We start from the raw sequence: 27,340 nt of genomic DNA on the forward strand, positions 1-27,340 counted from the left end.
CCAGAAGTATCGCGGATACTTAGAAAAGATTACAATAAAGTTCCAATGATTTTAAGTGGCGATTTTAACGTAAATTTTGCATTGGACACAGCGGTTCCTTTAATTGACTTTCTCAATACAACATTCAATTTAAAAATGTGTAACAATCGCACTGAATCGACAACACGATCAAAAACAACCATTGACGCGGTATTTCAAAGACATGTTGACAACATCGAAACCAAAGCATTTGTATCATATTTTAGCTATCATAAGCCACTCGTATCATTTGTTGAAATTGAAAACATTGAGGATGAATAATAATAAAATGAAGAAAATAAAATATGAACTTTATAGCAATATTATAATGAACCTGTAATTATCTTGCTCCTAATGCTGCTTTCGTCTTATTCTCTCTCAGTTTGTTTTGCGGAAGGTTTCACTTCTATCGCGTCTAACCGTTAGACTGGTGTTTTTTTTTTTTTGTATTGGGAAGTGAGCTGACCTCAGGTCTCTGTCGAAAGGGCAAGTTTCCTGGGCCTACCGTTAGATGAGCTAGACGAAGACGACTATGTACACTGGCAGGGCAAAGCTACTGCTACAACAACAACAACAACGTTAGGTTTATCAAAATCGCGGAAAAATAAAGTAACTGTATTGGGAAGACGCCACCTCCAGTACTCAATTCGCCTTGGTAATTGATTTCTTCTTCTTCAATACGTCTTTAATTTAAAAATGCCAGTAAAACGGAAGGGCAGAACGTTTTTATTATGTTGTGAATGCGCGAAAAAGTGATTTCAGAGAACGCAAATTTATATTTACATGTATGAATTCACATATTTGAATTTGTATATGCCATCTTCCTGAGTACCTGGTAATGAATCGTTTCTTTATGAAGGAATTTTATCTATTTGTCATATTCCATTCTTCTATTACCTTTCTCTAGACCTTTCTAATTTGAAGAATGTTGTTGTTGTTTCAATGAGACCACCTTGTATAGATTCGCCTTGCAGATTTCTATCGCAAAATTTTCATTCGAATTCCGGTCATGGACCACTGGAAAACAGCTATAGACTCTACATCATCAAAGGAAAAATATCACTGATCTGTAAATTTTAAGGGTTTGGTGTTTTTCATGGCCATAATTTTTTTTATTCATATACATTTAGACGCTAGTAATGATATAAAAAAAATAAGCTAACAACTTTCGATAACCAAAGGTTGCGTCAAAGGTCAACTGCACAGCGCAAACTAAAATTTAGTTAAAAAACGTTATTTGTTCCCACAAGTTTTCATGCTGGGCAAATTGTGAAACTATCAACAATTTTCAGGTTAACGAACAGACCCATGACTGGCACACAATTTTTAAGTATGTAAATATTTGTATGTATGTATAAGTAGGTATTCATACATATATGTATGTATGTATTTATTATAAAATATGCTAATTTGATATAAGAGCGAAATTATCAGCTAAAAACGTGAATCACAATTAATAAACTTGCATACGCACACACACACACACACACTAAAAATGTAATTCAATTGCTAAATATCAAATTTGTCAATTATTAAAATGATAAATGCATAATATTAGGGTTACTGATATTTAGAGGAACATTTAAATTTGTGCTCATCACCATTGGAATTTGTTGGAGAATTAAAAGGCTAAATCAATTGCCAATAATTAGGCCCTTTGCGTGAACGCAGAATAGCTGTAGCGGCGACGACGAGAGTACATCAAGAATATGGTGGAGAACAGCAGCATTATGCAGATTATTGTTCCAAGAATAGCTGGAAACAGAAAAATAGAAAAACATCGGATATTATAGAGTATTAAAGTGTACATTTCAGCTGATGCTTACCCATGGCCAAGCCAATATTAGCGTCATCGTATGCCATCATCATTGTGCTCAACTTGCATTCCTGCTCCCAATTCGCAGGCAAAATGTCTTTGTATATCTCAAATAATTGCTCCAGCGGACAGGCAACACCACAGTCCGGTATGCTAAGCAAGGTTGCTTCTGTAGTGGTGTTTTTGTAGAATATCGAAACAAATGGTTTATTGTGCTCGTCAAGACGTAATTCGAATAGTAAACACGCTGTGTAGCCGGGACTTTTCATCTAAAAATGCGGCGAACAAAAGCACATGCAATAGATTTTACAATTAAAAAACGATAACGAACATTCAAAATCTGCCTTACATTGTACAACATGAGTGCGTTCAAAACATTCGCCACAGTTGTGTCGTGTGCGCTGTAAATCCACACAGAGCGGTCGGGTTTCAGTGACCCGCGCGCCTTATCAGCAAAACGATGTAGCATCTCTTTGATCAGCGGACCAGCCTTCAAGCGTGCCATGTGACGCGTGTATGTGTTTATAGAGAATGCGAAATCAGCAATGTAGGTCATATCAGCGGTGGGATACACCTTCTTGGTCCATTCGGGTAAAGTGCGATTGTACAGCATTTCGATGAAAAATGTGTTATTTATGCGTTGCACAGCTTCCAGTGTGTCCACTTTGTGGCCCGAATACTTGGTCAAGTAATCGTACAAGTATTGGTAACGATCATTCAGCTTCTGAAATTCAAGTGAATTTAAAACGGCTGAGCGAGCATAGTCGTAGGCGGCACAAGGTGCTTTCCCAGCCAATTCCTAAATGAAGGGAGACAAATTATTAAATGATAGTTGAAATATTTATAACAATGATGCAAGCACCTTATCGAGTCTCTCAGGAATTGTGTGTACCGGTATCGGTTGCCAAGCTATGTCTTTATTCCAGATTTCATCGCCAACCGGTGGATACAAACCGGCCAAATTGGACATAGCGCTTGCCAGTGTGCGATCGATATCTGTTGAGCGTACGTAAATTTCATCTTCGGAATAGGTTAGATTTAAAAGGGAATCATAGCGTTGACGTAGCCATTTACCCAACTCGAAGTGTTGATTTTTTCCCAACTGAAATTTGAAATGAATTCGTCAATAATTGTGGATGTGTGTGTACGTATGTATATATTCAAAAGAAGTGACCTGAACATATGTAGGTCCATTCATGAAGCAAATAATGTGTAATGATTGTTACAAACTATCAAGCTTTGGCATTCATGTATCCACAAAACTTGCAAGGTAGGGGAAAGTGAGAGAGAAAGAATGACATTCTTTTTGAGAGGAAGTTGCCAGTATTTACTGGATAAATTTTTTCTTGTAAATTAGCAAGAGAGAAAAACAGCTGATCGCAAAGTAAAAGTAAACACGAAATGAGTCAAAAATGTAATAAAAATGGTGATTAAAATGGAGGATGTAAGTAAATATATTTCAGATAAAATTTGTTTATTTGAATTCTTATATTAAATAGGAACCGGCCAATGATATAGATTAGTGTACTTTTGAACCACAGCCTCCAGGCACCTTTGCTGCAGTTTCCGAAATAGAAATCGAAAGCATTGAAGGCATCTTTTATGTTTTATGCATGCACTTCTTGGTTATTAACAAATTTGGCAATATATTTAAATGCCTGCTTAGCCGGAAGCAAGGAAAATATATATGAAGAAAGCTGTGCTTGCTAAATTTTCCTGCTGATTTTTCCCACCAACAATTTGAACAGTTGTTCGTATAACTTGCAAATTGTTACTAGTTTTGCGTTCATGTACTTTTCAAGTGAAACTTCTTAGGCGTCGATGGACAAGCGAGAGTGGAGAGTAAAATTTCAAGGTCATGCAACGTTTTGGGCATTTTCGTTCCACGAAAGAGAAAAAATATATAACGTAGAATAAAAGGAGAGAGCAATACTTTATATATATCTTAGATACACTTTAGGCTATTTGCCCCCGAGTTTTTCCTTATGGTTGGTAATTTCTATTGAAAAATAACACTGCCTACTTTTTGGCGGTTGTTTGTTGGGGCAAACTTGTAGGAAATAGATTTTTGATGCCTACTTTTTGGCGTTATATTTCCTCGGTACCTACTGTTTGGGGCGTTTTTTGGTCCCAATTTTTTTGAAGTTTTTTTTTTGTGTACCTATTTTTTAGCACTTATGTCCGTTTCCTGGCTAGTGCTTGTGCGTACTATAAAGTGCTACCCATTCCGGCGTCGAATGTATTGGAATTGGTTTGCGTTAATTTGTGCCGTTGCTGCGGTCCTGGAATCGCTGCGTCTGATGATAAACGCTCGGAGTAACACGCGTTGTTGCCACGGTTTGTGTCCGGCGTTTACCTACACCGGTCGACCCTTCACCGTTTTTTGTAAATTATGTCTATTTGTATTCTCTGCAAATGTTGTGAATATATTTAGATACATATTCTTTCTCTCTCTCTCTCATTCTCTCTCGGGTCTCTCCTCTTTCTTTGTCTGCCTTAAACGTTTGACTTCTGTTAAGTGTTCTACGCTATACGCACTTCTTTTTCGATATTTTTCTCTTTGAGAGCAAGTTCTCGGAAATTAAGTTACTGCCAAGTTACTAGATAACTTTTACATAAACAGAACTTTTTTTCGAAAAAATTTTTCTACCTACTTAATTTTTTTCGAACGCAAACGAGTATACTCCACATTAACAGAGTAAAATTTTTCTGAGTATAAAAGTAGTAAAATCAAACGTTGTGTGTTGGTTTTTAGAAAATATATATTTTATTCGTTGTTAAGAAACAAAATTTATTTTATTGATAAAAAATATATCACATAAAAATAAAATAAATAATAAAAATATACTCGACATAATCAGTTAAAGGGTTAAAGCGTTATGGTAGTTAATATTGTATTTATTTAGTGCTAGAAGCTATTAAAGCCTCCTCATGCTGAAAATTATTATTTTTTTATTAAATAAAGGTTTTCCTTAACTTAACGTCTTTTGTTTTTACTATTATTTAAATGGCGGGATGAAAATACACCAAACGCCACCGTCTGTGAGACCACTATTTGTGTTTAATATATATAGTCCACCTTAACAAATACACTGTTAACATGGGACTGTACTTGTTGTTGTTTTAACAGTAATGGAAGCCCCGTCAGTGTAGGGTTTATCACCGGTCGTATTCGTCTGGCTCATCTAAAGGTAGGCCAAGGAAACATGCTGTTTCGATGGGTTGGGTCCAGAGGAATGTTAGATGAGTGGGTTTAAGGGGGCATGGGATTAAAATAGCTCGCGCATCTCTTCGGGCCCGACGAAGTGCAACCGTTGAAGATGATAGCCACCTTGTCGTTGGGCCGGCTCGACAGCGACCTAACGGTGGACCAGAGGTTACTCACACCAGTGGTGAGGTTGCAGGTCTTCAGGTGCTCAACCCATTTAGTCCGCTTATTTTAAGCTACCAGTTGCCGGATCTCCAAATTGAGATCCCTTATGCGGGGATCCTCGGGATCGACCTGGAATAGGTGGTCACGCTCGTTTGCCAAGCTGACTGCATCGGCTGGGAAATTAGGGCGAACGTCCTTGAGCCTTCCAACAGGGATGAAGCGAGCCGCAGCAGCTGTGAGCACCTTGCGGAATGCGGAGCGGTGAAGGCGTCTTCAGTGAATTCCGCGAAGCCGGCTCAATTAGCTTTTTTAAAGTTAACATAGGACCGGTGATTCGCGGAAACGAAGTCGGCAGGTCTCTCAATCGAGACGATAATGGGCAAGTGGTCTGAGGCAAGCGATAGCATAGGTCGCCACGTTATGCTATTTATCATACCCGCGCTAGCTATTGTTATGTCAGGCGAGCTGCTGCAGTTGCCCACTACCCTGGTGGGGGCTTCGTCGTTCACAGTGCTGAATGTCGAATCGTCTATCTGCTCTACCAATTAGCTGTCCCCTACGATCATTTGGCAAGCATGAATGCTAAAGATCGTGATGCGCATTGAAGTCACCTACAACCAATCGGTTTTCACCTCTGATGAGCGCACCTATATCAGGGTGATATCCTGCCGGGTAGCAGGTGACAGGGGGTATGTATAAATTATAAATTTCGAGCTCGGCATCGCCTGTCCGGACAACTATACCTTGACATTCTAAGGTGCTGTCCCTGTGGTCGATGCCTTCACATTTGTTTGGTGCAGCCTATGGGCTGGAGGAATCATTAGGCCATATTTCTTCAAAGACGGAGAGAAATTTTTCCCTCTGAAGCACGTCTGCGGAAGTCGTTTTGAAAAATATTGATTTCTAAAGAACTATTGAAAAGAGACCAAGCGATGGCACACCCTTTGCATTCCAAAAAAAAACTAAACCTTTTGAAGAATAAATATTTTTTCATTATAATATAACTCAAGTACTTGAGTGTAGTTAAAAGCCACTATTGGTTTCTTAAAATTTTAATCATCCCAATAATATTGAGCACATCTGGAAAGCCGGTTTGTTGGAGGGAGATAAGGCAACATTTCTATGCATACACTAATTAGTCCATATGTTTGATATTTCCGACGGTACTTTAGTTATTTTGCGCAAATTTAATATTTATCTGGCTTTGACGTCACGCGACATATCGCAGCTTAAAGCAAACGTGAAGTGTTTCCTATATTTACATATGTATGTATGTATGTATGCATGTAAATATTTCGAAAACGTAATCATACATTTACAAGCGTATGTATGTATGGATGTGTGCGTAGTTTTATCAGATATAGTAAATAAACACTCAGTTGGATGTGCTCACTATTATCAACAACCGCACTGCACACTGGGCCAGAAGACCCGAGTGAGTGGCCAAAAATAAAAATTTTCGACTTAATTTAAACAGGAAATTTATAACATCATCTTATTTTGAGTAATTTTTTACACCAAATTATGAAGTTTCATTAGTTTTTATCAATTCGTTTTTTTTATGTAACAGTTCAAAGTCAAAGTTTTAGTTCGATTTTTAACACTTTCAAACAATGTTTATCAATAAGTTGTTGTGAAAAATACTACTCAAGATGTTATTATCGTCCATAACTTTTCTTTATGGAAATAATTTATAATTGAAACCATGTGTATTTATGCTGAATAAGTTTTTTTTTTTAACATTTAATCAACAAAATCTGTTTTTTATTCATACATGACTTACTTTGAAAACAAAGTTCCCCGAAGTTCCCCTATCAAATGAGTTAAATTTTATGCCAAATTGTTCGTAAAGAAGTATTAAATAAGGTATATATGCGCCTTTTTGCGCCTTTTCATAAACATGTCTGAAATATCGATATTAGTGTGAGAGAAATCTCAAATAATTCTGACCCATTAATGTTTGAGCCAAAACTACCGAGGGAAAATCGAGTTTAATTCAGTGTTTGCATTTACTACTTCAGAGCAGCAGTAGTACCCCAAATAATGCTCTGCTCTAACTATGTAGTTAAACATTGTCAGCTACAGAGTAGAGCTGATAGCGCACAAGTCAAACTAGGACTCCAAGCTATGACTCTAACTGCGCAACAATCAGAGTCAGAGTCATAGTAGAAAAATAATTGCGTCGTAGTTTTACACAGGAGCTCATAGTCACTAAAATAAAATGCGCAGTAGACCAAAAACAGAGATTGAACTTTGTCCAGAAAGATCCAGAACTGTCCAGTACCTCAGAGAGTGAGAGACTCTCAGCAGATCGTTCGGTCAATGTGCGCCCCCACCCCCGTTTTTATTTTGTACACGAAAACTGCGGAGCGACTATTTGCAGTACTACGAAGTCATTTCGCGATGTCATATTTTGAGCGAGAGCGAAATCATTATAAAATCTTGATTCATGCTGGAGAAATAATAAGACATTGTACTTTACCAGTTGGTGTATATGGAGAAGAGGCATCTGAATCGAGAAACAAAGATTACAGAAACTTCAGACTCAGGCACAGTAGACAATGTGATAGGAAAACAAACTTAGAGGATCTCTTTAATCGATTACTAGATACTTCTGATCCATTACTGTCTAGTATGAACAGGTTGTCTAGAGCTAATAACAGAAGACGTTTACCACTTTCAGCAGAAGTTAAACAGTTACTTTTGTTAGATACTCAAAATATGGAAAATGATCATAGCAGTGCCAGTGCAAATGAAGACGAATATGAATCTGCATCCTCCGGGCGACAGAACCAAACGTCGTGTTACCAGAAGGCTGCACAAACTGACGAACGACAGTGCGCCACTTACTTTCTCCGGTGATGAGGTTCAGGGGGCCATCAACAAGTCGAAATCTTCGAAAGCCATTGGCCCTGACGGACTTAACGCGCTGATGCTGAAGCATCTGGGACCCCTGGGAGTAGGATACCTCACAAGGGTCTTCAATTTGTCTCTGGCCACTCTCATCATCCCTGACAAGTGGAAAGCAGGGAGAGTGGTCCCACTATTGAAACCTGGGAAACCCGCCAACCAAGGGGAGTCCTATCGGCCGATAACTCTCCTTTCCCCAGTAGTGAAGACACTTGAAGCCCTCCTACTCCCACTCTTCACGACCCACCTGGCCCCAGCCCCACATCAGCACGGATTCCGACGAGTGCACAGCACCACCACGGCACTCACCGCCATAAACGCCCAGATAAATCGCGGGCTTAACCAAAACCGCCCCTGCGAGAGGACTGTCCTAGTAGCGTTGGACCTAAAGAAGGCTTTCGATACAGTCAGCCATTCCACGCTACTAGATGATATTTATCAGTCGACACTCCCGCCAGGGCTGAAGAGGTGGTCCGCGAACTACCTGAGCGGTCGGCACTCGTCAGTGATTTTTCGAGATCAAATGTCAAAGCAGAGGAAGATTAAGCAAGGCGTACCGCAGGGTGGTGTCCTTTCACCCTTGCTTTTTAACTTCTACATCTCGAAGCTCCCCCAACCACCAGCGGGAGTTTCCCTGATCTCATACGCTGACGACTGCACGATAATGGCGTCGGGCAATGACATCGATGGCCTGTGTTCCAAAGTGAACAACTACCTCACCGACCTTTCTCGCTTTTTCACTGCGAGGAATCTCCAACTTTCCCCACTAAGTCCACGGCGACCCTTTTCACCACCTGGACAAAGGAGGTCAAGCTGTCCCTTAAGGTAAAAGTCGACGACACACCAATTCCGACTGTGAATAACCCCAAAATTTTGGGTGTAACCTTTGACAGCTTGCTCTCCTTCTCTGCGCACACAACCGCAATTGCCACTAAAGTCCAAAATCGCAACAAGGTCCTCAAATCGCTGGCCGGCAGCACTTGGGGCAAGGACAAAGAACTGTTGCTTTCGACATTTAAGGCAATTGGCCGGCCGGTTCTAAACTATGCTGCGCCTGTCTGGTCGCCTGGCACTAGTGATTCGCAGTGGATAAAGCTTCAGACATGTCAGAATACCGCCATTCGGACAGCGACCGGGTGCCTCCTGATGTCACCCATACAACACCTGCACAACGAGGCACAAATGCTCCCAGTCGCGGAGCACAACAAACTGCTCAGCAAGCAGTTCCTGCTGGGGTGTTACCGCAGGTTTCACCCCTGCAGACACCTGCTTGAGCCTGAGCCGCCTCCCAGGCACGTCAGGAGACACCTCCTCGACTACGCTGACGAACTCCAGGACAAAACTGACCGAGACCTACTGGACCGGACAGTATTCAGACAGTCAATAAACGACATTCACCGGGAGTCCGTTACCACCTTCATGAACTCCCGTCCCGTGAATGCCGTAATCGGAGTCCAACCACCACCCATTGCAGAAGAAGAGCTCCAGCTTCCCCGTGAGACTCGTGTAACATTGGCACAATTACGTTCTGGATATTGTAGCAGGTTAAACTCCTACTTATCCAGAATTGACCCCGACATACCAAACACATGTCCGGCATGTGAAGGTACCCCGCACGACACTAACCACCTCTTCACATGCCCCCTTAATCAGACTCATCTAACCCCCCTCTCCCTCTGGACCCAACCCGTCGAAACAGCATGTTTCCTGGGCCTACCCCTAGATGAGCTAGACGAAGACGACAGATGATATACCCACACTGACAGGGCTAACTATGCTGTTAAAACAACAACAACAACAACGAATATGAATCGGAAGATGAAACAGAGGCCGAACGCGATCATGAAATGATTGCGTCTAATGACTTTCACAAACTTCTAGATGAACTTGAACTATCAGAAGAAGAAACTTCTGATTCTGAATAAATTGAGCTTAAATGCAGATTCAAAAATTAAGTCAAATTAAAAAAAATTAAAACTTACAAAAATTACAACAAAAAAAAATTAAAAATTACAAAAATTACAAAAAAAAAATTAAAAATTATTTACAAAAATTACAAAAAAAAATTAAAAATTACAAAAAAAAAATTTAAAATTACAAAAATTACAAAAAAAAATTGGGATACTAAATCGTACTAGAATCCTCCTCGTGGTGTATCCTGGGTGTATGAGTACAGCTAATTCTAGACGTATTTTCTTTGTTCTAAACCCCTAGATTCTGAGTTTGAAACAAAAATACTGATTTTTTAAATCTGATGTCCGCCATTTTGGATCCGCCATTTTGAATTTCTCAAAGTTGACATTATATTCGTAATGTGCATTGTTCTAAACCCCGAGATTCTGAGTTTGAAGCAAAAATACGGATTTTTTAAAATTCATGTCCGCCATTTTGAATTTTTTTATTTTGACTTCAGATTCGCATTCATAGAGTTAAAAAACTATAATAAACGTGGTTTTAATCGGTTTTATGGCCTTTTCCTAAGAAAAAAGAGTTTTGGCCACTCACTCGGGTCTTCTGGCCCAGTGTGCACTGGTGTCACCATCGCAGGTTTTCATCACGGCGCAGTGGAGCATTGCAGCTGTACAATGAAAATATTCCAGGCTAATTTCGTTAACTTTTTCTTTTCTTTGGAAAATAATTTTCACTTACGCTCTTGATTTACATTGATGGCTGGTGATGGTTAATTTTGTTATCGAACACAGTTAAACTCCTGTCTCATTATGAGTTTACTGATCGCATGCAAATTATCGCATACGATATATAATATTTAATGCAAATGGAGGCCGCTCATCGCAGACCTCAGACAAGAGGTTTATCCCTGAAATGCCCTGCCACTTTGGTGTTTTGACAACTATATTTTCATTTATACGAAATATTTGTAGTGGAAACATTTTAAATCAAAAGAGAAATTTAAAAACGAAGTATTTCTTCTAAACCCATTAACCTATTTAACGTTTTTGGCGGATAAAAACAGCGAATTGAATGATTTACCGATATTTTTTTCTTATTTCTCGTTTATAATTTTTTTCTATTGCTTGAATTTTTTGTTTTTAATGCCCATATACATGTACAATAATTATTCAGCATGCCATACTATTGACAGTTCGCATGTTAACTCAACGTCTCGACACTCAATTGTATCGTCATTTTGAAAATATCGTCAGGTAGGCCAATACGTTGTGCACCCGCTATTGATTGTTTGAAAGCATTATTCAATTTAAAGGTTGAAGAGGAAAGAAGGATACCCAGATTCTGCGTGAACTCTTTTTGCAAAGATGAGTAATGCACAGTCATGATGAAAAGATTGTTAATGGTGTGGCCAATATTAGACCGTTATAATACGTTCACATATAAGTAGATGATCGACTTTTTCGCGCTTAACTCAAAATCCGTAATTAAAATTTCTCTCCCAAAATCTGAAATTATAAAATAGTCCTAGATAATAACGATACTCTTCTACATATAACCCTGTGTTTTCCGTGTTATCGATAATTATTATTACGAATGTAAGGAGAAACATCAAGATAAAAAATAAATGAAATGAGTGCCGACAAAGAAAACAGGTCTGTAAACATAATTCTAATAAAATTTTTGTTAAATATTATTAATTATGGATTCATTTTACAGAAAAAAGCGTGTGTCCATAAACGTTTTAACCTCGTATTACTTATTCTAAAATGCAATATAGAATATCCCATGCGCAGAGCTGCCATAATTTTTTGCAACCTCAGTAAACGTCGCATACGGATTTCTTCCAACTGTTTATTATTTGCACCCAATTGCGCAATTAAATTTACTTTTCCCTTCTCTTTGTATTTTCTTCATATCGTTAATAATAATTAAAGAAACCAAAAACACCGAAATACTCCACCAAAATAATTTCTGTAAAGAAAAACATTTCACAACACTATTTACAGCTGACTGTCAATTTTGCAGGTAATCTGCCATATGTGAACGGGTAGATTAATTTGGTGGATTTATAGGTGAATGGGCTTACGTAGTAGGAGTTATGAATCGGTTTGCTTACGAAAAAATTAAGAATGCGTTAGTGATATATGAAAAAAATTAACACAATGTCACTTCATTGCCATCTGAACAACGACAGATTTGACGAGTGTGTGAATACGTGTGATACCTAGTGATACACGGTTCACTCGACAGGGCTACCATAACATATGTTCGGCATGTGAAGGCACCCCGCACAACACTAACCACCTTTTCACATGCGCTTTAAAACCTACTCATTTAACACCCCTCTCCCTCTGGACCCAACATGTCGAAAACAGCATGTTTCCTACCTTTAGATGAGCCAGCCGAAGACGCCGAAGACGTGATACACCCTACACTGACGGGGCTTTTATTACTGTTAAAACAACAACAACAACAATCAAGCCGAGTAATCTATCATCCTTGAGTCATCCAGTCTGGAAAACCAAAATTATCAAAGATGCTGCCAATATGAGCATCATAAAATATACCAAAGGCTGCCAAACACGCAAAATGCAGCTCATTGCTTCAACAAAATACTAATCAGGTAAGAAATAAGTAAACAAATTTAACCAATTTGTATTAACTAATTTCTGTTTTTCTTGTATGGTAGATTGATGAAAGTGCGCTATTTCAGTGTCCAGTTCAAAATGTGATGAATTCCGATTTTTCGAGTTCCTTACAATTGTAGATGATGAATTATTATCTAAGATTGTGCATTTTGTTTTTTTTTTGTTGATAATACTGAAATAAAAAAATAGATTTGTGCAAAAATAACTGTTTTACTAGATCATCCAGTAGAAACTATCATCATTATTTGTCATTGTGGGGAAGTGCGCTATTTCTCTGTCTATAGCTGTACTGTACTGCTGTATTTTTACTATTTATGTTCAATTTTTGTCTGAAGCGCACCCACTGTACGCCGCCAATGTCAATGAATTCTTAATGATTACATGCAATATATATGTATGTATGTGTGTTTGCTTGTAATACGAGTATATATGTAACTCATTGCATCACAGGATTCCTATACAAATAATAATAATTCTCTGTGCTCATATGCACTGGCCTATGTTTGTAGATTTGACTGAATTTATATAGAAAATACAAATATGTATGCCTGAATGCCCATTAAACTGAAATTAACGCCACTGATTACTGCTACAATTGAGTTTATTCTTTTGATTAAGTTTTTATTTGTGTACTGAGAATAAACGTACAGCCATACTTCCGTATGTAGTTAGATACATTAGTTTGAACCGTCAATATTTGTCATTTATTATTCGAAAGGACGATAAGCCAATAAACAACAAAGCCTTCCACATAGAGTATGTACATACATATGTAGATCGTATGTATGTGTGTGTATACGTACTTAGTGCAACAAACAATGGACGAATTGGTGCCTAATTTATCAAGAATTATCAGATAATGAACTGAAAAAATAATTGGAAAAAAGCGTACTTTTTTTACTGCTACGCTTTATCAAGGAAATATGATTCCATTAATTAATTGAATGAGACTCAAGCAACTCGCTGACACATCTAGGCATACATACATACATATGCACATATGTGCATACATACATTGGACCCTATCGTGAATTCCGTGCGCACAAATCATTTCAATGAATTACAATACAAAACCAAATTTGAGTACTTTGTCCTGCTATGCTTCGCTTGCTTTTGCATTGTAATTTTTGAAACTGATTTATTCACATAAAATACACGATAAGACTGACTATTTTACAAATGCACTTACATATATGAAAAAGTAGTCGATTGATCGTTTTTTTATATACTGGATTATTTGAAAAGGATATGCATGAAAAGAAAAACATGAGAAACACTAAATTGAGAGGTACCTTCTCTCTCTTTTCTCAATGCATCGCTCACTACAACTTCTTAAATTGAGCGGTATGTTACCTTCTCTCTCTTTTCTCAATGCATCGCTCACTACAACTTCTAACTCGTTTTGTTTGTCAAACTAACGGAAATTTAGATTGCATGCAAAATTTGATGAGAGCATCGTCCAACAATTCCGTGTATATATTAGAATTCATTTTGTTCAACACAGAGCAATTATTTGTACGAGTATAGGTCCTTTATGTTGAATGTTTTTTTCGTAGGAGAACACAACATTGTCCCACTCGGTTTCTCACTGCATGTGTTTTTGAGCGAAGTCTAAACAAAATTCAAATTTATTTCGTGGCTTCCTTTTTAATTTGGTTTATTTGGCGGTTAGTCAGTTTTTATTGCCTTTCGTAGATTTTTTCACGTCACAATTTTCGCCTTTTTTTTAAAGAGTTCCGATTCTTCGCCCAATCTCCCGATTTGAATAGCTCTCCCTATGATACGGGACCATTTCAGAATCATTAAAATAGTTTCCCTTTGGCATTTTAATACAAATCTTAAAAAGCATATTACTAAAATAAATTGGAAATTTAGAAAAACAAAACGTGTTAGAAGTTATTGTGAGCAATGCATTGAGAAAAGAGAGAGAAAGCAGTAAAACTAAAATTGAGAGGGCGTTTATACCAAGAATGGTGACGTCTCTTTTGCCATGTCGTGCAGTGTTGCCAACCATTTGCAAAGGTGACCATTAAAAGAGGTCACTCTGAGAAGATTTTAGTGCTAATGCAAATTTGTTGATTCTTATAAAGATTGATATTTTGAAAGCGCAAACTTAATTTTTTGCTCCTTATAAGTTAATGCAAGAATATTAAATGTTTTTCTCTTAACTCTTCTTAACATTGAAAACCTTTTTATCTATATAATTGGCGCGTACACACTTTTTGGGTGTTTAGCCGAGCTCCTCCTCCTATTTGTGGTGTGCGTCTTGATGTTGTTTCATGGCAGAAATACACTCGGAGGTTTGCCATTGCCTGCCGAGGGGCGACCGCTATTAGAAAAATATTTTCATTAATTTTGCTTTCACCGAGATTCGAACCAACGTTCCCTCTGTGAATTCCGAATGGTAATCACGCACCAACCCATTCGTCTACGGCGGCCGCCTTTACCTTTTTACACATTTTAAAAAGCGTTTGAATTTACTGAATGCGAAATAAAACCATAGAGGTGAAATCGTTTCGTCCGGTACTCAATCCTTAGTGTAAAAATAAGCAACAAAATACCAGAAAATACTGAAAAAACCATAACGACATTTTTACAAAAAGAGTACCTTATTTTGTTACATAACCTGAAATATAGCAAGTAAGTCGTTCCCTTAACAAAAGAGTTTCTTTTAACAAAAAAGCTCATAAATTTAATTGTACATATCCATAACATATTTATTTAAAAAAATTGCACATTTTAAAGTCAATTTGTCACGCATGAAAAAATCTTAAAGTTGTTCAATAGTAATTTGGTATTTTATTTTCTTTAAATGGGCTTTTGAGTGCGTTTTTATATCCAAAGCTAGGCAACACTGCAGTAGCGAGAGAGAAATTTGACTGCGGAAAGCAGAAGAACACCAACAACAACGGCAATTGCGGGCAATGCGACCAGATGTTAAAAAAAGTAAAGCTAAATAAAACTGAGTGAATTATTGAACTAATTAAAAAAAAAAATTATATTTTACAAAATTATAAACATTACTTTGAATTAGAACAGGCTAGAAAAGTGTCATGAAGAAATAACTAAAACTCCGAGACTAAATAACAAACAAAAAAATGCTTAATCAAGTTACGAAAATTGTAATCTGGCCATACTGGTGCTAAAACCACGTAACTCATTGTCAAAGTAACGGTACCACGATAAGCGCCATCTCATTATTCTTTTCATCATGCATGTAGATGTACCTCAAATGAGAGCCCTATGGTGGAAAAAACTTTACCGACCACCCTAATGTATCGGGCACCTGAAAAATATGGTATGTCTATACAAAACACGCGCATTTTTTGGGGTTTTAAGATAACAAAATTATTATGTATATATCATACACTTATACATTTATAAATATATTTATGTACTTACATAAGTACATGTCTGCGTACGTTTAACAAATCAAGTTATTTTGGCTGCGAAGAGTCTGATTTTAGATCAGTTAGTAAATCTCTTTCATAAAAAATTATTATTTTATTGATTTTTTTTAATATCCCACTCGAATCTCTGAATTTAGTGCTTGACAAGAAGAAGTCGAGATATGAAAGTGGTTTTGGCAAAAATCCATAGATAAGAATGTCAAGATTATATTAAGATTTCTAAAAATTTACTTTCTCATTTTTGTTTTTTTAAGTAAATAAACATTGTTTGTAAAAACAGCAAAATATCAAAACAAATGATTTTTTTAATAAAAAAAATTACTAAGCTCAGTAAAATTAAGTAAAGCACACAAATGTGCGGCTGCTTTAAAGGCTAATTACGATAGATGAAGTTTTTTTAGTATGAATAAATTAGGAACTTAACTTTGGGTCGTAGATTATGGATCTGGGAAATATTTCGACTTTAAATTTGCATAAAGAGAAAAGAGAAGAAAAGAATAGAGCCAACAAATACAGAGAATGAGAGACGATCGTTTGGCAAAGATTGTGATGAAAGGAAGACTAACAAAGCGTTGACACGCGTGTAGACGACGTTCCAATGACCGTCGACTCCAGGTTACCGGAACGACCCGATTTATGTCCGGTCAAGGACTATCACTTCAGCAGAATTCCCTGCATATGTAAGGGGAATATATATGCTACTACAACATACGCTACTAAAACATATTGTTTTTTTTTTTCGTTAAAAAAAAAACAGGTTCTAGTCCGACAATAAAAATGAAGAAGAAAAAGAAGTTTGCATTGCCTCTCAAGCATTTTATCGATAATTTTTTAATGAAAAAACGCGCAAGTCTTTTTTGAACTACGACTTTTGGCAAAACTCAACACTGACATATTTAGAAGACCTTCCATTTTCTGTTCCCACGACAACCGGTTCTACATTACCGGAACGACGCAGATTTATGTATATCCGGTCAATGATTGTCACTCCAGCAGCATTCTTCGTAATGGTATGGGGAATGTTTATGGTGCTACAACAACAAAGGTTGTCTATATTCATTGAATTGCAAATCACCTTTTTTAATTTTGGGCACTTTTCGACTTATTCTACCGAATTTTTGTATTTATTTTTTTTTTTACAACGATAATGCGAATGCTGGCATCCGGATGTACACGGCGAAAGATAAAAAGCAAATCAGCTCGGCTGCCGATATCACCTCTACTAGATTCCCTTTGAACACTTGCGAGAACTTGACAGAAAACGGAATTGGACAACATCAGCTGTTTAACTGATGTAATTGTTTTATTTACTCTTTTTTGTTTACAAGTACAATACATTTCTTCTTTATACATATTCTCTTCTCTACTCTCTTCCTTGATTGCATTAACTCCACGTTGTACAGAATGCATGTATATGTATATCTATCTGTCAGGCCTGCATTAACCTGCCCTAGCATTCCATTTTTGTTTAGATATCTTCGCTAATTTGGCCCTCTCTTCGTAGTCTTCTCACACATCGCACCAACACTTATTTTTTTTTTTTTTTTTTTTTTTTATTATTTCCCTTTTTAAATTACAATCTGTTAAATTTTAACAATAAGTAATTATTTTTAAAGTAGTGTTGGAATTCTTTGTTCTCTAACTAATGCTAGATAAACATTCAATTTTGCGTCAGATTATGCTACATTATATTATTTTCTGTATTATAATTATTATTATTATTATAAATTATTTTTATTATTATTTTTGTTTTTCTTTATTGTTTTGTTAAATTGTGAGTTCTGTTGGAGTTAATCGTTTTAATCTTCGTTTTCCCGCTTTCTCCGATTGTGGTAGTTTGCGCATTTGTTCATTTTGATGATTTGTTAGTCGTTGTATATGCTTGATGCTGTATTTTCTAATTGTGTCATCTATTGTGTCGATATTGAGGTCGCTGTGGATCACGTCGTTTGGTATATACCAGCCTGCTTTTGTTATTGTTCGAAGTATTTTAGATTGCGTCCTTTGAATTATTTTGATATTGGTTTTTTTTGCTGTGCCCCAGATTTCAATGCCATATTTCCAAATGGGTGATATTATAGATTTATATATCACTACTTTGTTGTTAAGGCTTAGTTTTGAATTTTTAGCCAACAGCCAGTATAGTTGTCTGAACTTGTTTTTGATTTCATTTCGTTTGTTTTGTATATGTCGTTTCCAATTTAGTTTTTCATCTATAGTTATTCCAAGGTACTTTGCACTAGGAAGGATTTTTATTTCATTGTTTTTTATTGTTAATTTATGTTTCTTAGGCTTTCTGTTTGTATATATTACTTGGACCGTTTTATCTTTGTTGACTTCTATTCCCCAATTATCGAACCATGATACGGTGTTATTTATTGTTTGTTGAAGAATGTCAGTCGTGTTTTTTTCTATTTTATCCGATGCCATTAAAACCGTGTCATCCGCGAATGTGGCTATCATGCAATTTTTTGTTGTTGGGATCGGTATATCTGCTGTAAATATCAGGTACAATAGAGGCCCTAGGACACTACCTTGGGGTACACCTGCTGTCATTTGCATCATGCTTGAGCATTCATCTTCGAACTTTATAAAAAAATGTCGGTTTTCCAGATAACTTTTGAGAATGGTGAAGTGATTCTGTGGTAATATTTGGCTGAGCTTATGCAGTAGTCCTTTATGCCACACCCTGTCAAAAGCTTTTGCAATATCCAGGTAGACAGCTATGCAGAACCTTTTATTTTCCATATCATTTAATATTTTGTTTATAACTCTGTGGACTTGTTGCACAGTTGAATGCTGTCGTCTAAATCCAAATTGATGGCTTGGTATTATATTTGTTTCTATCAGAATTTTGTCTAATCTGGCAAAGAGTATTTTTTCAAACACTTTTGAAAGAATGGGCAAGAGACTGATAGGGCGATATGACGTCGTTTCTGATGCACTTTTACCTGGTTTGGGGATTGCCGTTATTTGTGCAACTTTCCAGAGGCGTGGGAAGCATTGTGTCCTTAATATGCTGTTGAATATTTGTCGTATATATGTAATTGCTACATCAGGTAGTTCTTTTAGTATTTTACCATTTATTAGATCGAAGCCCGGTGCTTTTTTACTGTTCAGATTTTTCAAATGATATCTGATTTCTGCTGAGGTTGTCATTTTCATTCTCTTTTCTGGGTTACTCGTATTTACATTTTGTTCAATGTGCTGATTGTCTTTTTCGTTTGAGAATATTGTTTTAAAGTGTTCAGCTAGTGCGTTTGCCTTCTCTTTATTGGTCTTTGCCCAAGTTCCGTGATGTGTTTTGATGGGAGGTTTATGTTGAACTGCTTTGACTAAGTTTTTAGTTGCTTTCCATAGAGAATAATTGTTAACTGCCGTGGCCCCCAAGTTATGTATGTAATTCTCAAGCTTTTTATCTTGGTGTTGTTTTAATATTGTTTTTAATTCAGTTGTTGATTTGTTAAGTTTTGCTTTATCTTCGGGATCTTTAGTAGTTTGCCACTTTTTACGGAGTTTCCTTTTTTGTTGAATTTTTTGTTTGGTATGTATTGGAATAGACTCTTTTTGTTGAATTTTTATATTTGGTGTCGAAAGGGTGAGGGCTTTGATGATGGAATCGTTGAAAAAAGCTATTGCTGAGTCAATCTCGTTTTCCGTTTTTAATGAAATATTTATAGTCAATTGTGCTTCCACACTTTGTCGGAAATAATTCCAGTCTGTTTTATTATTATATAGTCCTCTAAAAGTTTGTTGGGGCAGAGATCCAAGAATTGTCATTAGAAGTGGGGAATGATCCGATGATAGCTCCAAACATGACTTAATGGTGATATGGGATTGTGGAATATTTTTAACAATACATAAATCAATTAAATCTGGTCGTTTTCTGATATCTGTAGGCCAGTATGTCGGCTCTCCGGTGCTTATGAAGTGTCCATTATTTTCTCTTATAGCGTCTAGTAATTTTCGGCCTTTCGAAGTTGTTAACCTTGATCCCCAAATAGAATTTTTTGCATTGTAGTCACCTCCAGCGATATATCGACTTTCTAGTTCGTTTAAATATTCCAGGTATTGATCTTTTGTGTTATTGAATTTTGGCGGACAGTATACTGCTGATATTGTTATTGGTCCATTTGAGCTATTTACTGAAACTGTCGTTGCTTGTATGTTATTTTTTCTATAACCATCAAGTTCGTGGTATTTAAATGTTTTTTTGATGATTATTGCAGTTCCTCCGTGAGCCTTGTTATCTGGGTGATTTGTGTAGTGTATGTTGTAATTGAGTATATTTACAAAAGTTTTATGAGTTGCATGAGTTTCGGATATTAGCATAATATCAATTGCTTTGTCTAGAATAAAAGTCTTGAGTTCTAGTTCGTGGCGCGTAAGTCCGTTTGCGTTCCAAATTGCTATTTTTATTTTACTTAGTGCGACCATCTAGCTTCGATACCAGTATGGTTACAATGTTCATCATGGTGGCCATTTGTGTTATCAATTGTTTCATCATAGTTTTAAGTTCAGTTAAATCATCTACATATACTTGATGTGGTACTATTAGGGTTGTTAAATTCTTTTGTTAATGTTTTCGTTGATGCTGCTTGTGCATAAGAAACGCCTGGTATAAGGGTTTGATTTGTATTAGTGCCGAGATTTTCCTGGTGATGTTCATTATTGCCTTGTTCTTGTGCGGCGTGAATTTCTTTTTTGCGTAGTGTCGGATATCTTTGTATTTGGAGTTTGTTGTAGATTTCGCAGCCTCTATAATTAGCTATATGGTTTTCGCCACAATGAGCACATTTAATTTGGTCTGTTTCCGCTTTGTTCTTAATTTTACACATATGTATTTGTCTTGTGTTTACCAGCACATTTAACGCAGGCTGGATCTACCATACATTAGTTTTTTGTATGTCCGTATCTCTGACAGTTTGTACATTGAGGAATTGTTCTTTTTTGACGCGGTGGCTCAAAACTAATTTTACAGTGGAGTAGATGAGTTATACTGTATATGTCTTTATTGTTTTCGTTTAATTTTAGTTCAATTGAAAATAGTGACAGAGGTTGTTTTATTCCAGAAGCGTTTTTAATTTGTACGTTGTGAATATTTGTTATTTCATGACCTAGTTCAAAAAGTTAATTTTTTATGTCTTCGATAGGAGTCGAGTGATGCATCTGTCGTAAAAATACTCTAAACCCTTGTTGCTCTTTTGGTCTAAATGTATAAAATTTTGTTTTTTTTTTTTGTTTTAGTAAGTCTATTATTTTTGTGTAATGTGTTGTTTCTTTCGGTTGGATTTTAATTTCGTTGCGGCTAAGAACTTTTATTTCAAATTTATTATTTGGCAGGGAATTCAATGCATTTGTTAGGGTACACACATTTTCTACATTTTGTACATACACATAGTAGAAAAAGTCTGCGTTCACCTATGCAAATATTCTTTGCATTAGAAAAAGTTCAAAACAATAAATATTTCAGAAATTTTTTTAATGAGTTTTATTTAGTTCACTTAAACGTAACTATCACACATATTTCGCTACCAATAACAAAATCAAATTTAAAATGAGATCACATAAAATTAAAAAGGCCATTCAAACTAAACGGAAAAAGTTTGCGTTCACTTCAATAATAATAAAATAAAAGGCTTAAGATCATAGAAATGTTTTAAAATTAATAGCTAGATGGATATCCACGCCTTTTTATGACTTCCAGAAGGCGTCTTTTCATTGATCCAACTAGTTTGACTCTTATTTCTGGACTTATGGCTTCCCATTCCTCTTTAAGCGCGTTCTTAAGCATTTCCTTGCTAGTTATTGTACGCTCTCGTGTTTTTTTTTTCTAGAACGTCCCATAAGTGCTCAATGGGGTTAAGGTCAGGTGATTGTGGGGGTGTGCGAAGTTGTTTTGGAACATTATACAACAACCACAACCTAACAATCTCTGCTGTGTGTTTCGGGTCGTTGTCCTGTTGGAAAACAAATCTTTCACCGAGTCCCAGTTTGATTGCACTTTCTTTCAAATTCGTTTTTAAAATATCGCGATATAATTATGTCTGTTCATTATCGACTCAATAAACTGTATATTTCCAACGCCCGAACTAGCCATACACCCCCATATCATGGCACCTCCTCCCCCATGCTTTACCGTAGGTACCAGATTTTGCTTTCCAAGTGCCGTTCCGTTTTTCCTCCAAATAATTTTACGACCTTTTATCCCGAAAATGCAAAACTTGCTCTCATCTGAAAAAATCACACTATTCCAAAACTCTGGTGGCTTGTTTACGTATTCCTTGGCGTAAGCCATCCACTTAAGTCGATTTACTCGCGATATGAAGGGTTTTTTTCGGGCCACTCTGCCGTGAAATCCGATTCTTTTTAGAATTTTTCTTACTGTATCTGGATGTACGTTCTTTTGTGTTTTACTTCTATGTCTTTTGAAATTTGGCTTGCTGTTAGTCGTGGATTAGACTTCACAAGAATAGTTATGTTGCGTTCTTCTCTTTCCGTCAGTTTTTTTGGACGCCCAGAACGAGACATAGCCTCCAAACAATTCGTTTGCTTGAAGTTGTTTATCACTCTTTGGACCGAGGAGTATTGCCTCCCAACAATTTTCGCGTTTTCCTGATAGCTCCTACTATTTTGCCACAAACTTACAATGATTTTCCTTTCACCAATATCTATTTCTTTTCGCCTTTGGTCCATAGTAACAAAAAATGTATTTCTAATATCAATTTTTCCCTCTTTAGATTTGTTCTTAACCGCGTCAACTACATGAATGATTTAAAATTAAATTTAACGTAATTGCCATGCAAATAATCGTCACTATTCGAAATGAACGCACACTTTTTCTGCTCAACTTATTTAAGAAACTGTACTACAATCCCGTTATCTGAACACGACGCAGCTCAAACTCCAAAAAATTTTGTTCATACCCTCTACGAATAATTTTCTTTGAAATAAGTGAAAAGAAATAACTGAGAGTTTTAAGATAAACTCGTTAAATTATTTTAATACTTTATAGCAGTGGGTGAACGCAGACTTTTTCTTCCATGTGTATATTGGTGGCGGTTTTTGTGCACGCTGCGTAACTGGGTCTTTTTCTACTGGGTTGCTTTCTGGCTCATTGATATTTGGTTCGTTATCTACATCCAAGAGATCGAACCTATTTGATGAGGCTGGGTTGCCTAACCAATACTCTTGTAGAGTTGTTTGTGTAGAGGTTTGCATTTTGTTCTTTTGTTTTTTGTTATTACTTGAGAGCTCGAGTTTGTTTGGTGATTGCTTATCTCGGTTTCTCTTTAACTGTGATTGCACAAATTCTTTTTTTTCATTTTGCCTTTGCATTCTTGTATTGTGCGTTGCTGTTGATGATGATGCGATCAGTGCAGTTGGTGCGCTACATTCAGCACTGCGTGTTGCGGTTTGAAAGAGAGTTGAAGGTGCGTGGGTTGGTTTAGCAGAAGTGGATGAAGTTGTTGTTGTTGAGCTTAGAGCTGTTGCTGATGTAGTGATAATGGAGTAGTAAGTACCTGTTGCTGTCGAGCATGATGTTGCTGCTGTCTCTTGCGGATAGTTGTAGGGCGCCAAAGTAGTCTTTATTATCGGATTCTCCACGTGATGGTGATTAGCCGTTAACGCTATTGGTGTTTTACATTGATCACTCCACGATAGCGGAATTGTTGATTCCCTTATTTTAGCCATAGTTTCTCTTGTTTCTATTTCTGTTTTATCAGAGTAAGTTGAGCACTGATTTGAATTTGTTGTTTGCGCGGTAGATAGCGGTATACTCCGTTCACGGGGTGGAGTGCGCTCTACTGGCATTCTAATTTTGTTTATATCGTTGTTTTTATATTTTTTTATATTGCTTATTTCACTTATGTTGTTGTGTTTTTGTTTTTAATAACAATACTAAGTTGTGTTTAGCACGTTAAAGCGTCTATTTCGCGAACTAAAGATTTTTTACATTAAAGATTTACCACTTTAAGGATATTGCACTCGAGAGCGAGGTGTTAACACGTCCGAACATGATAAACATTTTTAATTAAAATTTTACACTTATGACGCGCCAAAGTTACGCTCTTTTTCCCCTACAAACTTTGCAATCTTGTATTCAATTATTGTTGTGCCACACATTATTGTAATATCTGTGAAAGATCAAATAGTACGGTGACTTTGGAATTCAAACTGCGCCGGTATATCGATACGAAAAGTTGTCACTTCCTTGGTCATTCGAAAATTATGGGTTTTTTTATGAAGAATATGGCGTTCATCGCAATCATTGGACATTTTTCCTTGCCTTTCACGAATTTTATAAAAGATTCTAAATTTAGCGCGGTGCGGATCTACGATTTCTACGACTTCGCGAATACTTTCAGCCTCTCTATAATGCCATACAAATAATTGACGAATTTTAAATGTGATATGCTTGCATTTTTATACTCGTCTCTTTTCATGTAGAAACACGCTCTAAAGGCAAAGCTAAATTAACTTAAGAAAAACAAAAAGTTACAAATATCAAGGCTAACTACTGCTTACTAAAGGGTTTTCCAATTACAGGTGTTCGGTGTTAAACAGGAGAGATGATTAACGATTTTTATGGCCGGAGTTGCATGGTATTGATCTGGACAACGTTTATTTTCAACAAGACGGCGCTACGTGCCACACAAGCAACGAAACCATTGATCTTTTACGGGAAAAGTTTCCGGACCGTGTTAGCTCTCGATGAGGTGATCACAATTGGCCACCAAGATCTTGTGAATTAACACCTTGTGACTTTTTTCTTTGGGGCCACGTCAAAGAGAAGGTCTACGCCAACAGCCCAGGGTCGATTAAAGACCTCAAAGATGGAATTCGTGAGGCAATCGAGGCCATAGGGCTGCCACTTTGCAATACGGTTATGGAAAATTTCATGAAAATGATATTGTCCTGTAAGCGTGGGCATGGTGGTCATTTGCCCAATGTTATTTTCCACTATTAACGGCATACCTTACTCTTTATAATGAAATGAACATCCGATCATTTTAAAAAGTAGCATTTTTCTTTGAATATCAAAATAACACCTCTTATTGGAAAACCCTTTACTTGAATGTCTGGTTAGACGTTTGATTTTCAAAAGACTTCTTTCATTTTCGCAAACTCTTTTAAAGATTAAAGAGAGGTATCTTACATTTCTATATTCCTTTAAAAGGATGACCTATATACAATATAAGTTCCTTTTTATAATTTTTATAATTTGTGTTTTAAGAATGTTTCCTTTTTAAATCAAAATATATTTTTAAGCTTCAAAATTTCAACTAAACATTACCCCCTTTGGTGCTTAAAAAATTCAATGCACTTTTCATTTCCCCTCTCGGTATGGTAAACTTCCATATGGTACTATTAATCGCAGTTGCATTTGTGTTTCCACATACGTATGTATGTATATGTGTACATATGTATGTATGTTATATACGTGCACTATGTGCATATGTTGGCCTGAATTGGACATTTAAGCCCTTGCAACTAAATTAAAATTTGGCAAATTAAAAGCAAAACATGATTTTTACACTTACATTCGTCAGCTCACCCCAACCGACGGGCCAAAACTCGCGCTTTTTCCATGGATCCGTAGGGTATGGTTCAATCGGTGTACGGTCGCCGTGGCGGTAAAGCTAAGCAAACACAAACAGCAAACAACGTCTTATTATGAAGGTGCCAACTTATTTATTTACTATTTGCTTTGGAGCAATCAGCAAAATCAAATATTCACAACTTACCACATGGGCGAATACTAATTTTCCTTTCAAAGCAATACTTTCAGTTTGTTGGCGTGGTTCGCTGTAGTGGCTTAATGTGGCCGTTTCCAAATCCGCCAAGGTTGAGGAAGCAAAGCACAAAGTAAAGAGTAGCAGTGAGTTGAGCAGCCACGGCGACTTATATAAATTTTGTATTTCAGTCATATTTTTAACAAGTATGTATTTACAATTTTGATTTTCTGACTTATTTTCTGTTATAAATTTGTTCACTTTTGTTTCGACTCAACCTGCTTGTGCCGCACTGAACTTTGAAATGAGCGTTTAGCAATCCATGCGATTCACAAAAGTCAATGTTGGCTTGCAAACGTTGGAATTGGTAAATAAATAAATACCGACAAACATCTGCGAAATATGCACGACTCTTTTGTTTTTGTTTTCTTGTCACTCTTGTATGTCACCACTCCTCGTATTCACGTTACCTGCTTGTTTGCTGGAGGTTTTTTTAGCCAATATTTTTTATATCTTTCATTTTGTATGCGTTCTATCAACGATCTGATATTCGTCGGAAATTATGCAAGTAGAAAATGAGAGTTTATTGGCTTATTGTGTAAATTTATCAGCGCAACTGAATTTGGCTGCTTCCGTGTAGTTATTTTTATTGTATTATTAATTAGTTTTAAAAAAGCACTCGTAAAAACCAAATGTGTACCGCCATCGTCGTTTTTATGCGCTCTGAATTTCCCCGTCGTTTCAATAAAGACAAAAAATAAATAAATATAAATACATCGCAAATAATCAAATAATCTCCGATTCACTCAATTCATACGACGGGGCAAAAATGTCTCGAATTTGTCATCAAACACAACCGACAGCTACTGACCACAGACTGACTTTGCTGACTTGCAGTGGAGTCACCTCGCAGAGAGTGTGAAGCAAACAACAAATTCTTTGCGTGCTCCAACAATTTTTCACTACATCTCAACGACACACAACAGATAAAAAAGCCTTGAAATACACTATGGAAATGTCAAATGTCTGTATTTTTTTGTTGTATGGCGATTGAACTCATTCGGTTACTCGATGACTGCTCGAAGCACGCACCGAATTAGCTGAGAGCGTGATATAGTGCATTGGAAGGTGTGCGAGTGGTGGAAATGGCGAGCGTGAGCAGCGGAGATTTAGAGACAACCTCATCTGGCAGCTGAGCTGTCTAATATTTTCCATGCTCTCAATTACTTCAATGCAATGTTAAATTATATGCATGTAAAAAATTACAATTCTACTAATGGAAGTGTAGGTATATTCGTAATGCATAATTAAATTAAAACATTACATAAACATATTTAAATTTTGTATTAGCTAACTATTGAATATGAATCGCTAAATTATTGAAGCATGCGCCTAAAAGATGCAATTTTATTTTTAAAAATTCTTCTGTGCACTACATGCACATACTTATATAAGTATATATGTATATGTATAAAAGTAATTAATGGACTGCTGCAGCAATCAATCATCAATCTTTT

The 27,340-nt window shown here is 36.6% G+C and overlaps 1 protein-coding gene and 1 long non-coding RNA gene across 2 annotated transcripts; one reads left to right on the forward strand and one right to left on the reverse strand.

The window, feature by feature from the left end:
• LOC128855926 (prostatic acid phosphatase) lies at positions 1 to 26,018 on the reverse strand. The gene is made up of 6 exons (XM_054091176.1): positions 25,836 to 26,018; positions 25,632 to 25,730; positions 2,697 to 2,936; positions 2,184 to 2,633; positions 1,845 to 2,103; positions 1 to 1,773 (listed from the first exon to the last, which is right to left on the reverse strand). Exons 1-6 carry the CDS (start codon positions 26,016 to 26,018, stop codon positions 1,667 to 1,669), a joined length of 1,338 nt encoding a protein of 445 aa, XP_053947151.1. The 3' UTR covers positions 1 to 1,666.
• On the forward strand, positions 24,209 to 25,804 carry LOC128855927 (uncharacterized). The gene is made up of 3 exons (XR_008453772.1): positions 24,209 to 24,272; positions 24,637 to 24,806; positions 25,641 to 25,804. It is a non-coding gene; the product is annotated as an uncharacterized LOC128855927 (long non-coding RNA).
• Positions 26,019 to 27,340: the final 1,322 nt, after the last annotated feature.

The sequence above is a fragment of the Anastrepha ludens genome, chromosome 2, assembly GCF_028408465.1.
Source record: "Anastrepha ludens isolate Willacy chromosome 2, idAnaLude1.1, whole genome shotgun sequence".
NCBI lineage: Eukaryota > Metazoa > Arthropoda > Insecta > Diptera > Tephritidae > Anastrepha > Anastrepha ludens.